The sequence below is a fragment of the Halichoerus grypus genome, chromosome 8, assembly GCF_964656455.1.
Source record: "Halichoerus grypus chromosome 8, mHalGry1.hap1.1, whole genome shotgun sequence".
In the NCBI taxonomy this organism is placed as follows: Eukaryota; Metazoa; Chordata; class Mammalia; order Carnivora; family Phocidae; genus Halichoerus; species Halichoerus grypus.
In genome coordinates, this window is record NC_135719.1 from 141,999,609 (window position 1) to 142,013,282 (window position 13,674).

Consider the following 13,674-nt stretch of genomic DNA (forward strand, 5'->3'; position numbering starts at 1 on the left):
CCCCCCAAATTCACAGGTTGAAATCCTGACCCCCAAAGATGATGTCAGGAGGTGAGGCCTTTGGGAGGTGATTAGGTCAGGAGGGTGGACCCGCTATGAATGATTAGTGCCCTTAAAAGTGAGGCTCCGGAGAGCTTCCTGTCCTTCACCATGTGCGGGCACAGCGAGAAGGTGCCGTCTGGGAACCAGGAAGAGGGCCCTCACCAGAATGGGACCATGCTGGCCCTGAGACCGTGACCCCATTGTTCTCGACAGGGCCGGGTGGTGGGCGGGGGGGCCCTCCGCTCCCTTCTTTTTGTAATCCCTCTCCTGTCTGCACCTTCTCCCCACTTCTGAATCTTCCTTCGTGCCAGTAAAGCATTTAAGTGTCAGGAGACCAGTTCTTGACCCTCTTTTGTGAAATTTCTGCATGGGGGGGGGGATGTCTCTGGACGGTAGCATTTTTTGTCTTCGTGCTTCCATCAAAACCAAGACAGGAAGAGCCTCATTGTTGACATTCTATATGTTCACACACCCGTTTTTTAAAAAAGACTGGAAGTAAATAAACTAAATCTAGCTATGACAGGTTTACAAATGATTTTCTTTTCTTCTTTAGACTTTGCACATTCCCCGATTTTTCCTAGCAACCATTATTACATGGACCGTCAGCTGAAAAACAATGACAGCCTGTTTTGAGGGCAAGATCCTGGCTCTCCCTGGAGTCCAGGGAATGAGAAAGGGATCGGGAGTGGTGAGGAGGAAGAAACCAGGACATCTGCAAAGGACTGGGTCTCAGGCTGCAATGTGACAGAGGGAGGGTCCCAAGGGAGTAGGGCTCTTGACTGTGGGACAGCTCAGGTCGCTGCTCAGATGCTGGGAAAGCAGCTCCCCCTCAGGGACCTCGACCCTGCCCCTGCAGCAGCCCCATGTGGAGCAGTGAAATCCACTAGCATTTCTGGGGGGCAGAGATAAATGGTCAAGCCCCGTGCTTCTCCTGTTCCACCTTGGACTTCCAGGTCAGAGAGTTTTTCCTCTATCATTTAAACAGGTACTTGCTGAGATCATTGCTGTTTTCAGGAGTGCACCCCCGCCCAAGATTTGAGCAGAGCCTCTGGTGTCCATTCATTCATTCATTCACTCATTCATTCACTGACTTCCATGAGGCATCTTCTCTGGGCCAGTCCTATTCTGATACAGAGGTGCAAATCTGACTGTGACATGATCTGTTGCCTTCTTAGACCTCACAGACAGTGAATGAGAAACTCCTGGCATTCCGGGGTATACCATGCAAGGTTTTCACGCTCCTTAAGCCCACGCAGAGGCCTGAGGACAAGAAGCAGCCAGATGCTGGAGGGGAGCAAACTCCAAGCTAGTGGCCGAGCCCGGCCTGCTGCCAGAGCTGCCGGCCATCAGTCCCCATCCTCCAGGCTCTCAGGCAGTGACTCCTTTAAGGATCTCAAGGTCATTTCTATCTTTCCATTATGCAGGATGTTTCCTGTGGGAGAAAATGGTTCCTGGCACACAGGGACCCCACAGACTTTGTGTGATTCAAGAAAATTTGAGAGTATGTGCATGTTTTAGGGAGAGTCCAAGGCTTTCTTGAGATACTGTCAGGACCACAATGCAAAAAAAAAAGTTTAAAAACACTGATTTAGCCATATTTACACATTTAGGGATAAATAAATAGCGTACAAACTGTCTAAAGTAATACGATAGAGTAACTCGCACTTATATTGCACCCCCTGTTGCCGACACTTACTCGAAGCACTTTGCGGACACGAATTTGCTGACTTCTCATGACAAGCCTGAGACTTGGAACAATTATCGCCCTCAGCTTACAGAGGAGAAGCAGAGGAAGTGACGCAGCTGGTGGCGGGGTGGGGACTGAGCCCCCACAGTCCCTGCTCTTCACCAGTGCAAGAAGCCAGGAGGAAAGAAGGAAACACAGTGGAACCAGAGGTGGAGCCCAGCACATTTGTGGATGCCCGGTCCCCTCACGTCTGCCTTTCCAATTAGTGATTGTTCCTGATTTGGCAGGGGAGGAAAGTGGGTTTCAGAAAGGTGGAGTGAGGTTCACCAGCTCAGCGGCAGCACTGTCTATCTGACTTCAAAGCCCAGGTCCGTCCAGAGCATTGCAGGGACAGGGTCCAGGAGCCAAAGGGCAGTCGCCATGTGTTCACACTGGGGTCAGGACACCTGTCCTTCCAGCTGTCCCAAGCACACACTATCTCCTGCAATCTGCTGCATTGGGCTCTAACTCACTGCAGAAGCCAGACTAAGGAAGCAAAACCCAAATTGCTGACTCTGGAAAGGGAATAATTGATTTTCACACTCACGAACCGGTAACCACCTTGCCTTCATTCATTTACTCGGTGAATATTGATGGAGCACCTCCTCTGTGCCACACGTGTTCTAGTAAGTTGGTTGCAGCTGAGAACAAAACCAGAGCTGATATTCTAGAGGAATGGCAGATTTGTCCAAGCAGAGCAGGAACACGGGCTTCAGTCTAACTCTGGAATCTGAGCTAGCAACTTCTCTGGGCTTTCGTTTTCTTATCTGTAAAATGGGATAAGGACAGTCCTGCTGGGGGTGTGTGTGCATGTGTGTGGTGAGAGAGGAGATGCAAATGGGTAATAGTTCTCACTCTCACCTGGCATGGCAAGTTCCTCTCTTGCCCTGGGGTTGATGCATTTCTGTCGTGTGAACTTGGACACACCCCTGAACTTCTCAGAGCCCAACAACAGGCTGGGATGCAGACCCCAGGCCAGCTGGGTCCAAATCTGTGCTTGTAGCTTCCCTACCATTCTGCTCTGCCCAGCTCCGGGCTCGCAGGCCAAACTTGCTGCTCAGTGGTATATATTCCACTCAAGTCAAAGCCCCAAGCACCTGGAGACACATTCAGAAAAACCCACTAGAGGAGGCCTGAATGTCAAGGGCATCTCATTCAGGACACCGAGGGCCACATCGCTTCCTTCCCCATTGGGCTTAAGAAACAGCCACATGTCACCCACATATTCAACTGCCCCAGAATGGTCCAAGGGTGCCCAGGCTCACCGCTCACTGCACGTAAAGCAGCTTCAAGATCCATAATTAAAAAGGAAGTGTGCAATTGGATTCCTGGCCCACGGAGGGGTTTGCTCCCACCCCATGCCACCCTTGACCCTGGGATGCATTCTCCTTGAAGGCCAACACGTGGTCTCTCAGAGGGTTCCATCACTGAATCATGTACCTTTAAAGCTGGAAAGTTCCTGAGCAATCACATAGTCCAGGATTGAAAACTGGAGGCCCAGAGCAGGATCCGGCCCCTCCTGATGGGTCCTGATGGCTGCAGAGAGCTAACCCTCTCCAGTCCCACATGCCTACCATTCCTCATTATGTCACCCTGGAAACAGCCTTCCCAGGTTTGTGAAGGCACTGAGGTTTGCTACCCCTGGTCTGGTCCATCTCTTCATTTTATGAGGTGGTAGGGGATGGGTTGGGGGGCATGACAAACCCAGAGAAGGGAATAGATGTGTCTGAGTTCACATGGCCAATGAGGGGCAATGTGGAGACCACATCCACTAACAGGCCCCCTGGGCCTCAGGGGGAAGCATGTGCCAGGCAAACCTTAGTGCATGACACAAACAGCAAGGGGTGAGCTCTGTTGGAGTCCCCCCGGACAGAAGGGGAGTCATCCCCGGAGGGGTTGAGCCAGCTTTCAGTGAAGTTTCTCTGTGTTGAGACTCCACGCTGCACCCATAGGTCTGTTCATTAATAATTACCTAATAGGGGAGGTGGTAGGTGGTGCCGGTGGTGCTGAGAAGTTCTGCCAACCTTCCTGGGCTTGATAAATCCAGGCCATGTTCCTGGGTTCCTCTAGCGCTCAGACACCTGCCCGGGGGACCATACCAGGACCGACCGTGAGTAACTCTCCGAGGGCCGCAGTTGAGACTTGAAAGGGAGGGTGACCAGTCTTCTAGTTTGCCCAGGACTGGGAGTTCTGGAACATAAGACTTTCAGTGCTAAGACTAGGAAAGACCTAGAGGTGACACATCCTAAGGCTGGAAAGACCCTACACATGACTGCATCAGCCTTCTCATCACACCAGTGGGGGACCTGGTGTCCAGGCCCAGAAACAGCCTCCCGCAAGGCCACACATGACTTAGGACCCAGGTCTTCTGGAGGGTGCCTGACAGAGGGGAATTCTGGGTAACTCGCTGCAAAGCCAGAGAGAAATACGCATGTGAGGGTTAGGGCGGGAGACGGTATTATAGCTTGGTAGGAAGCCATGCTTTGGGGACTGGCGTTAAGTTGGTGAGTGAAGTGGACACTCCAACTCCGGGGTAGAAAATAGAATAGAGGGGCGCCTGGGTGGCTCAGTCGTTAGGCGTCTGCCTTCGGCTCAGGTCATGATCCCAGGGTTCTGGGATCCAGCCCCGCATTGGGCTCCCTGCTCTGCGGGGAGCCTGCTTCTCCCTCTCCCACTCCCCCTGCTTGTGTTCCCGCTCTCGCTGTGTCTCTCTGTCAAATAAACAAATAAAATCTTTAAAAAAAAGAAAAGAAAAGAAAATAGAATAGAAAGACCAGGTAGGAAACAACAGTGGTCTAAGTCAGGTCTCAGCAAACAGCGGCCTATGGGTCAAATCTGGCCCACTGCCTATTTTTGTCTTGCCCCTGAGCTAAGAATGCAAGATATAACATAAATATAAGATATAAATATAAATACAAAATTCGTAAATGGTTGAAAAAAATCAAAAGGAGGACAATATTTTGTGACCTATGAAAAGTATATGAAATTCATATTTCATTGTCCATAAATAAAGTTTCACCAGAACCCAGCCACACACAAGCCTGCTTTGTGGGTGGCCACTTTCCAGCCAACACAGCCAAGTTGGGCAGCTGCAACATGACCATATGGCCCACAGAGCCAAAGACGTTTACTCTCTGACCGTTTGCAGAAAAAGTTTTCTGACCCCTGGTCTGGGTGAACGACACTGGAGGCCTGAGTGAGGGTCATAGCAGTGAAGAGGCTCAGGGGTTGAGGAAAGAGCCTTCCAGACATGCAGAAGGATAGAATGAGGTAAGGGGATGGAAGGCCAGACACAGGTTAAGGATGACAACCTGGTTTGGGGCTGAGAACCAGAGAGTAATGGTAGATCCATTTGGTGCAGCAGAGCAGATTTGGTGGAGAAAATAGAGCACCCTATTTTGGGCAAGTTAAGTTTACTAGGAAAAGAGACCAATCCTTTTCCTGGGACTTTGGGCAGATCAGTTTTTGAATGTCAGTGATCGTATCTGTATGGAGCTGACCTCTACCTAGGTAAGAGGCTCAAACAAAATGGCATCTGCTGACCTCTACCTAGGTAAGAGGCTCAAACAAAATGGCATTAAAATGATGTTGTAAAGTGTAAAGCACACCATGGATGTCGGTGGGGTAGATGCTACAGTAAGCTTTGGTGATTCACACCGTTGCTGCAGTGGGTCACTTGGCTGAGGGAATAAACATGAGAGGTAAAAAGAGCCCCAGGCTGAGTCTGGGGACTTTGTGCCCTAGCTCAGATACTTACCAGTTAGGTGACCTGATTAAGTCATTTTTGGAGTCTCTGGGATGAGAAAGGAGCCCAGTGCCTCGCAGAGCTCAGAAGGATAGAAATGCAGGTAGGTGGGGGCATGAGTGTGCTTTGTTCATTTAAAGCACTGCCACAGAATATCATCTTCACCACACGTTGGGAAGGTGCTGGGTGTTTTGCTAGACTGCCACAGGCCCATCTGCAAGAGTTCACGGTGTCACTTATCACCCTGGGGCCCTGGCCTTGCCCGACTTCTCAGTAGGGTTGGGCGATCTGCTGGGGAATTGCCTAGGCACTCTCTCTCCTCCTATAGCTGTGAGAGTGCAGAAGATGCATCTTGCCAACCACCTGCTCCTCCTTCTGGTCGGACTGCTGGTCCTTTCTCATGGTCAGCTGCACCCTGAGCACTATAGCCAGGGTCACACTGGCAGCCCCCATCAGGAGGCTCCAAGCACAGGTGAGGGCTCCCCCAGCCTCAAGATTGCCCCGGGGAATACAGCCTTTGCTCTCCACTTCTACCACCTGATGGCTTCCCAAAGTCCTGGCAGCAACATCTTCTTTTCCCCACTGAGCATCTCTGCCTCCTATGCCATGCTGTCCCTGGGGGCCCGCTCGCACAGCCAGACCCAGATCCTTGAGGGTCTGGGCTTCAACCTCACGGAGCTGTCCGAGTGGGACATCCACCAGGGCTTCCAGCACCTCCTGCACACTGTCCAGCTCCCGGGTGACGGGCTGGAGATGCACATGGGCAGTGCCCTGTTCCTGAGCCAGGACCTGCTGATCCTTCCGGAATTTCTTAATGACAGTGTGGCCTTCTATGAATCCAAACTCTTCCTCACCAACTTCCACAACTCTGTGGGCACCACCCAGCTCATCAATGACCACGTCAAGGAGGAAACTCAAGGGAAAATTGTGGATTTGGTCAGCCACCTGAGCACAGACGTCACAATGGTGCTGGTGAATTACATTTACTTCAAAGGTAAGAGTTGGTTTGTTGGTGCATCCTCTATCTTCCCTCTCCTTCTGATTTATGGATGGATTAAATATTTAAAAAAGAGAAAGTGGATGGATGGGGTCAGAGAGGGTCAAGCAACCCTTAGAAGATTCATGTGAGAGCATCAGATATTTAAGATTGTGTAGTATTGAGGTTTCCTCATACCTTTAGACATATTTTCTTATTTCTTTGTAACAGTAATGTATGAAATGCACAAATTGAAATGCTGGATTCATATCAAAGCTCTGTCACTTACCAACAATGTAAACAGGGCAGGTTGTTTGCTTGAAGTAAGGATAATAAGAGTCCCTCCTTCAGAGTTTTATTTTGAGGATCAAATTATGTCACATTTTTGTGTGTACTCCTTAGAAGAGGGCCTAAAGGGATAAGCAAACTACCGTCTCTAGCCACATCTGATGCGTTACCTGCTTTTGTCAATAAAGTTTTATTGGCACACAGCCATGCCCATTCATTTATGTATTGTCTCTGGCTGCTTTCACACAGCCACAGAGATAAATAGTTGCTATAGAGCCTAAAATATTTGCTTTCTGGCCCTTTGCAAAAGAAGTTTGTTGACCTTTGACCATTATATATACTCAATAAATAATTAGAGTAATCGTAATTAATCTAATGATAACAATGCTCATTTCGAAGACCCTTGAAAACACATAAAGGAGGTGCCTGGGTGGCACAGTCGGTTAAGCGTCTGCCTTCAGTTCTGGTCATGATCCCAGGGTCCTGGGATCGAGTCCTGCATTGGGCTTCCTGCTCAGTGGGGAGCCTGCTTCTCCCTCTCCTCCCTGCTCGTGCTCTCTCTCGCTATCTCTGTCGCTATCTCTGTCTCTCTCAAATAAATAACTAAAATCTTTAAAAATAAAAAAAATTTAAAAACCACATAAAGGTATAAAAGAGAAATAGAAATTACCCATAATCCTACCACACTGAGGCAACCAGTGTTAACATTTTCACCTAATTCATTCCAGTCTTCCATTCACACACATATATTAACAGTTGAAATCACAGTGTGGGGACAGATTCATACAGTGTGTATCATCAGTGTTCCATCAGAGGAGAAAGGGGATTGCTATAGGAATTGGACCTTGCACAATTGTGTGCAAGTGAAGGCCTGGAGGAAACAGGGTTGGAGGGACAGAGTGAAGTCCTTGGTGCAGGTGAAAGTTTGGAACTTATTAGGGAAATATATGCCAGGCACATCCAGCCATGACAGTGGGTCCATGTAGGGGGAGCTTGTGGAGAGGCCCATGCTGGGCACCCAGTGGCAGCTTAGGGACACGTTGGTCTGGAGGGCTAGTGTTGGACAATGAACTTGGAGGTCAGCATGGATGACCTGGAGCACCACTAGGTCTCCATCTAGGGCTCCACTAAGTCTGTCCATCATTTCATCTTCCTTCCTGAGAAGACCTTCAGCATGTGGTAGTTGCTTCACATCTACCTCCCAGTCTCACACTTGTAACCACCTTGAACCCAGAATCTATAGGGAACAGATTCTGGGAAACAGTCCCAGACTAACAATCCAGCCAAATTGGTCATCACTTGCATTTTACACATGGAATTATTCATGCACCTCTGAAAACTTTTTCAAAAACATTTTTAATTCTGCAATGACCATAAACTTATAGGAAGTTGCAGAAATAGTACAGAGAGATCCTGTGTACCTTTCATCCAGTTTAAATAACATCTTACATAACTGTCATACAAAAGCAAAACCAGGAAATTGACATTGGTGCAATCTACAGACTTTATTCAGATTTACCAGGTTTTACATGCATGCGTGTGTGTGTGTGTGTGTGTGTGTGTGTGTAGCTTTATGCTATTGAAAACTTTATTTAGATCTCACTTTAATGGCTACACAATATTCTACAAGCCATTCCTTTTGAAATATAATTTAAATGTATAGTATATACCATTATCTTACCCAAAGCCCTGACCATAAAGAAGGGTTTGGGTGCTCTCTTCCTGAAAGAGACCTAGCTCCAGCTGGGTTAGTGTTGTTAGCCTGAGAATGAGAGGTTCTCCAGAAATAGGAAGGAGATAGAGACATCCTGCCCTCTGACACATCTGCCCAACCCTTTGGGATGTAAATTTAGCCCCAGGCCTCACTGTGGGTTACATGGTGAGAGAGTGGAACTATTGTGGCTTACCTTCAAAACTGAAAAGTACCTAGAAGAAAACAAACAAAAGATTCACAGGATCTCTGTAGATAAGATTATCTTGAGAGATATTAAAGTAGACTTAAATTTTTAAAAATACGATATACTATGTTCATGAAAAGGAATACTTAATATGTAAAGATATAAATTCTCTCATGAATTAATCTAAATATTTAATGCAATCCCAATCAAAATCCTAACAGGTTTTTTCATCCTTTTTGGTGGCAGTTAACAAGCTGATTCTAAAATGTATATGGGGTGCAAAAGGCCAAGAATAGTTAAGATGGGAAAACTTGCTTGCCAGAGCATGAGACTTATCATAAATCTATATTAATTTAGGCTGTGTAGTACAAATAGACAAATGGGACAGAATAGTGAGGCCAGAATAGAGCCCAGAAATGATCCCATGGAGAGATACATGGACATTTGATATTTGTCAAAGCTGGCATCCCCCGCTCACCACCATGATGGAGCATTGGGGAAAGAGTGGATTTTAAAAAATGGTGCTGGGACAACTAGGTACCCACAAGGGGAACAAAATGGTTTTGGACCCCTCCTTTCAACCAATAATAAGTATTTATTCTAGGTGGAGTATAGTCCTTTTTGCAAAAGGGAAGACTAAAGCTTCTAGAATATCATATAGGAGAGTATCTTCATGACCTTGAAGGGAAAGTTGTCCTAAACAAGACACAGAACACCTAACCACAAAGGAAAAGACTAATATGTTCACTGCATTATGGTTAAGAATTTCAATCACCAGAACACACCACTAATAGAGTGAAAAGGCAAGTCAGAGAGAGAGACAAGGGATTTGCAACTCACGCAACTGATAGACAACTAGTGTTCAGAAAGAACTCCTGCAAATCACTAAGAAACAACCCTACACAAATGCAGGGGAAAAACATGAACTGGCGCTGACATTAAAAAAAAAAAAAAGGACGTTTAGCTGGTCAATAAACATATAAAAGATTGCTCAACCTCATTTTTAACAAAGAAAGTACACTACAAAGTTGTAACAAGCTACCACTACATAAATATCAGGTTGGCAAAAAAAATGTAAGTGCAGCAATGTAGATTAAATGGTGAAGACACGGGGCACCTGGGTGGCTCAGTTGGTTAAATGTCTGACTCTTGGTTTCAGCTCAGGTCATGATCTCAGAGTCATGGGATCGAGCCCCGTGTCCGGTTCCACGCTCAGTGCGGAGTCTGCTTGAGATTCTTTCTCTGTCTCCCTCCCTTTCTGTCCCTCCCTGCTCACTCTCTCTCTCTCTCTAAAGCAAATAAATAAAATCTGTTTTAAAAATGGTGGAGACATGAAACAATGTTGCTGATACCCTCTTGTATCTCACATTTTAGAATCTAAATGAGCCCTGAGAGATCCATTTCTTAGGCAGGTCAAAGTTTGAAGGATCTAAATGGTGCACCTTGATGGAATAGTAAGTTGTGCGTCTCCACGACTGTAGGAGAGGCATTCCCTGGCTGGACGGTTGGCTTGTTGGTCTACAGGTGCCCTGTGCCTTCTTTCGTTCTTCCCCTCAGCTCTGTGGGAGAAACCATTCATTCCCTCGATGACCACTTCCCAAGACTTCTATGTTGATGAGACTACAGTAGTCAAGGTGCCTATGATGCTGCAGGACACGCAGCACCACTGGTATCTTCACGACAGATTCTTGCCCTGCTCGGTGCTGCGGATGGATTACCAAGGAAACATGACGGCCTTTTTCATCCTTCCTGATCAAGGGAAAATGAAGCAGGTGGAGGAGGTCTTGACTCCAGAGATGTTAACAAGGTGGAACAACTTGCTTCAGAAGAGGTAATCAATGTGACCCGTGGTGCTGAATCTGCAAGATTGCCCTTCAAATGGACCCTTCTAAGGAAAGCCAGTGCGCCACATGGGGATGATTGCCAAATTATGAAAGCATTCTTATTTGCTTTAAGACTTTCCATGGGTTTCCTTAGATGATGAACTCTCCTGTTACATCTGAAATCTGATTTTGCCCCTATCAGTGAAAAGAGAACCAGACTAGGAGTTAAGAGTCCTGGTTCTAGATGTAGCCCTTACACTGCCCGAGACTTGGGTGAAGTGACATTGGCTCTCTGAGGGTCTGCCCAACTGTGCAGTGAGTGGGTAGACCTCTGATCAATGTGCCTAGTATAGAGGGACTTGAAAAAAACTCCATACACCCATCCAAGGAAGTAGCAAGGAAGTTTTCTATCACCCTGGGGCTATGAGTGGGAAAAATTTCCAACCATAGATAAGGGTCTCAGCCTAAGGCCACAGGTGGATAGAAAATTCGCACAGCTCATGAGATAGAGGAATTCTAGCCAAAGAAATCATCTGGTCCCAAATAAGTGAAAACCATAGGACCCCAACAGAGGCGAAGGCAAAGCTACCACACAGGGAGACTCGTATCTCCTTGGGCACCTGGCATGTCCCCAGAAAGCCAGCTCTGTTGAAGATGAGCTCCCAAGGGAGGAGGTCCTGCAGACAGCAGTCTTGAGGGCAAAGGGGCCTGGCGTTAAATTCCTGGGAGCACTGAAACAAAGTCAGATGGAGTGAGTGGGGCCAGTTGAGAGGAGCACAGAGTGCTGGGGTCCCTCACTTGTCTAACCCGATGCCTCCTTCAGGTATTTTTATAAGAAGCTCAAGCTGCATTTCCCCAAGTTCTCCATTTCTGGCGCCTATCAATTAGATCAGATTTTGCCCAAGATGGGCTTCATGGACCTGTTCTCAAAGCAGGTTGACCTGTCCGGCATCACCAAAGAGCGAAAACTGCAGGTGTCCAAGGTAAGTCATCCGTGGTCATCAGTGCCTGGAGACTTGGTGGGGAACTTCTGCCCCTTGGGAGCTGCTGGGTGGTGTTGTTCTCTCTGCCAACACATGAAATCTCAGAGCCTGGGTTTCATTCAACCACCCACAGAGATGGGCATCTGGGAACCAACCCACCATGTGTTGGCATGGTACTTGGTGCTGGGGATATGGTGTCCACCCAGTCTGTGTCCTCAGGGAGCTCTCACAGCCAAGTGAGCTTCATAGATCACAACGGAGGGTGATAAATGCATTGATAGAAATAGAGGGAGGATACAGACCAGGCTGGGCTGGGTGTGTGTGTATCAGAGGTCTTTCTGACGAAAGAAAGAGAATTTTGACTTCAGTTAAGAAGACAAAAGTGCACTCCAGGGTAGAGCTTTGAGTTGCAGAGTTGAATTCCAGAGTTGAGGTCCTCCCCTTATGGCATTCAAGGGTGAGTGAGTGTCTGGATTTATTTTCCTCATCTGTAAAACAGCCATAATACATCAACCTTATAGGGTGGCTGTGGAATTTAAAAAGAGCCCTAGGCACATAGTAAGTCTTCAGTTGCTGATAGAAATAATTGTTCCTATAAATAAGAGGTCTTCCAGCTCACAGATCCACCCAGTGTAGACATGCTTTCTGTGAGATCCCCCAACAAGTAGTTTGGCAAGCAGTGACCTGCAGTGTTGATCTCCAGTGATCTCTGGGTCTTCCAGTCTTCCCCAAGTCCCGATTCATGTTCTCTTGGAGGTAACACTTGTGATTTCCTTCCCAGAGTTTCCACAAAGCCATTCTGGAGGTGGATGAGGTTGGCACCCAGGCGGCAGCGGCCACTGGCAGCTTTATCACCTTTATGTCTGCCCAGCACAATCGCAGAGTCCTTCGGTTCAACCGGCCCTTCCTCGTGGCGATCTTTTCCACCAACACCCAGAGCATCCTTTTCCTGGGCAAGGTTGTCAACCCCACGAAGCCATAGCCCCCCAGAGCTGGCTCTTCTGTTACAAGCAGGAGGGTGTGGCCCGGGGGTCTCAGTGTGAGCAGCTCCATGTTCAGAGTGGGGGACGCAGAAGATCCTTAGAGTCCAGAGCAGAAGCTGTTGGTGAGGGAGAGGGATGTGGGTGGTGTGAGATACGTGTGAACTGGACACCCAGCTCCTCAGGGCAGATCATCTCACCGCTTTGAGCACCACCTTGGAAAGTGGGAGAAACCCTGCCAGGTGGTTGAAGGGATTAAACACAATGATGGCTATGAGGAGCTTGGTTTGGTGCCTTGCACATAGTAGGTACTCAATAAATGTATCCCTATTCTCCATCCCTTTGGGGTTTGCCCTACCCTGCCCTGGCATAGCTGGTCCCAGACATGGGGGTGAGATGCTCCAAGTTCCAGGGGGTTGGCAAGGTGTATATGTAAGGGGAAGAAATGTGGGCAGCCGGCTGTCCCCGGCAAGGTGGATGCCTTGTTTCTAGAGCAGGGGCTCTGAAGACCTTGGCTGGGAGAGCACGAGTCAAGGTGGCCGCCATAGCGACCTAGTGAGGAAGACCCAGCAAGACGGGCAGCACCCCCCAGGGTGGCACAGGCTCTGCCTCCTCCTTTGACCATGGAGATGTGGCCGGTCCAGCGGGATCAATGGCCATGGTCACAGATGCACCGCAGAAGAAGGAAGAACATGAGATTGGAGCCTGGGGGCCTATACTTACATCCTGCCCTTTTGCTGATGTGCTCCAGGGCCTCTGGCCAATCTCTTCCCTTCTTGAGGCTGCTTCCTCACCTGGCTAATAGGGGCTTACCCAGATGGTTCCACTCAGATGTCCGTAGTATGTGGGGTGAATTCTCTGCGCAGGGTCCACCCAGAGTCTTAGAGAAGAAACCTCTATCCCTCCCACAGGAAGAGGCAGGCCGACAGATCCTGGCTGTGTTTGTCCCAAACCTCAGTAATATATGGCAAACGCATTTCCCCAGGCAGGGCTCTGGGGGTGTTCTTGTTGGTCAGTTGCTGTCACAAACCCAGATTTCCACTGGTGACTGGAGAGACAGGCTGTGGGCCACCTCCAGCATTGAGATGACTGATCCAGAGTTACAATGATCCAGGCTTTGTGTGACATGGTCCCTGGCCCACATCATGCTACAGGTACAAGAATAGGTCATTGTGGGAACCCAGGAAATCAGGGCAAGAGACAGACTACTTGC

At 48.3% G+C, this 13,674-nt stretch overlaps 1 protein-coding gene across 2 annotated transcripts; it reads left to right on the forward strand.

The window, feature by feature from the left end:
- The first annotated feature begins 3,757 nt into the window (after positions 1–3,757).
- On the forward strand, positions 3,758–12,807 carry SERPINA4 (serpin family A member 4). Of its 2 annotated transcripts, XM_036071862.2 has the most exons (5): positions 3,758–3,878; positions 5,842–6,507; positions 10,233–10,506; positions 11,322–11,481; positions 12,263–12,806. In XM_036071862.2, the coding sequence occupies exons 2-5, from the start codon at positions 5,859–5,861 to the stop codon at positions 12,461–12,463; spliced, it is 1,284 nt and encodes a 427-aa protein (XP_035927755.1). In that variant the 5' UTR covers positions 3,758–3,878; positions 5,842–5,858; the 3' UTR covers positions 12,464–12,806. The 2 variants fall into 2 exon arrangements, with proteins under 2 accessions (XP_035927755.1, XP_077934876.1); XM_078078750.1 differs by lacking the exon at positions 3,758–3,878 and having other exon boundaries at positions 5,848–6,507; positions 12,263–12,807.
- Positions 12,808–13,674: the final 867 nt, after the last annotated feature.

Excerpts from the sequence above, each read along its gene's own strand:
- SERPINA4 (XM_036071862.2), top strand. The coding sequence starts at position 5,859 with ATGCATCTTGCCAACCACCTGCTCCTCCTTCTGGTCGGACTGCTGGTC. Across the intron at positions 6,508-10,232 it reads GAATTACATTTACTTCAAAG|CTCTGTGGGAGAAACCATTC; the intron begins GTAAGAGTTGGT and ends TCTTCCCCTCAG. Across the intron at positions 10,507-11,321 it reads AACAACTTGCTTCAGAAGAG|GTATTTTTATAAGAAGCTCA; the intron begins GTAATCAATGTG and ends TGCCTCCTTCAG.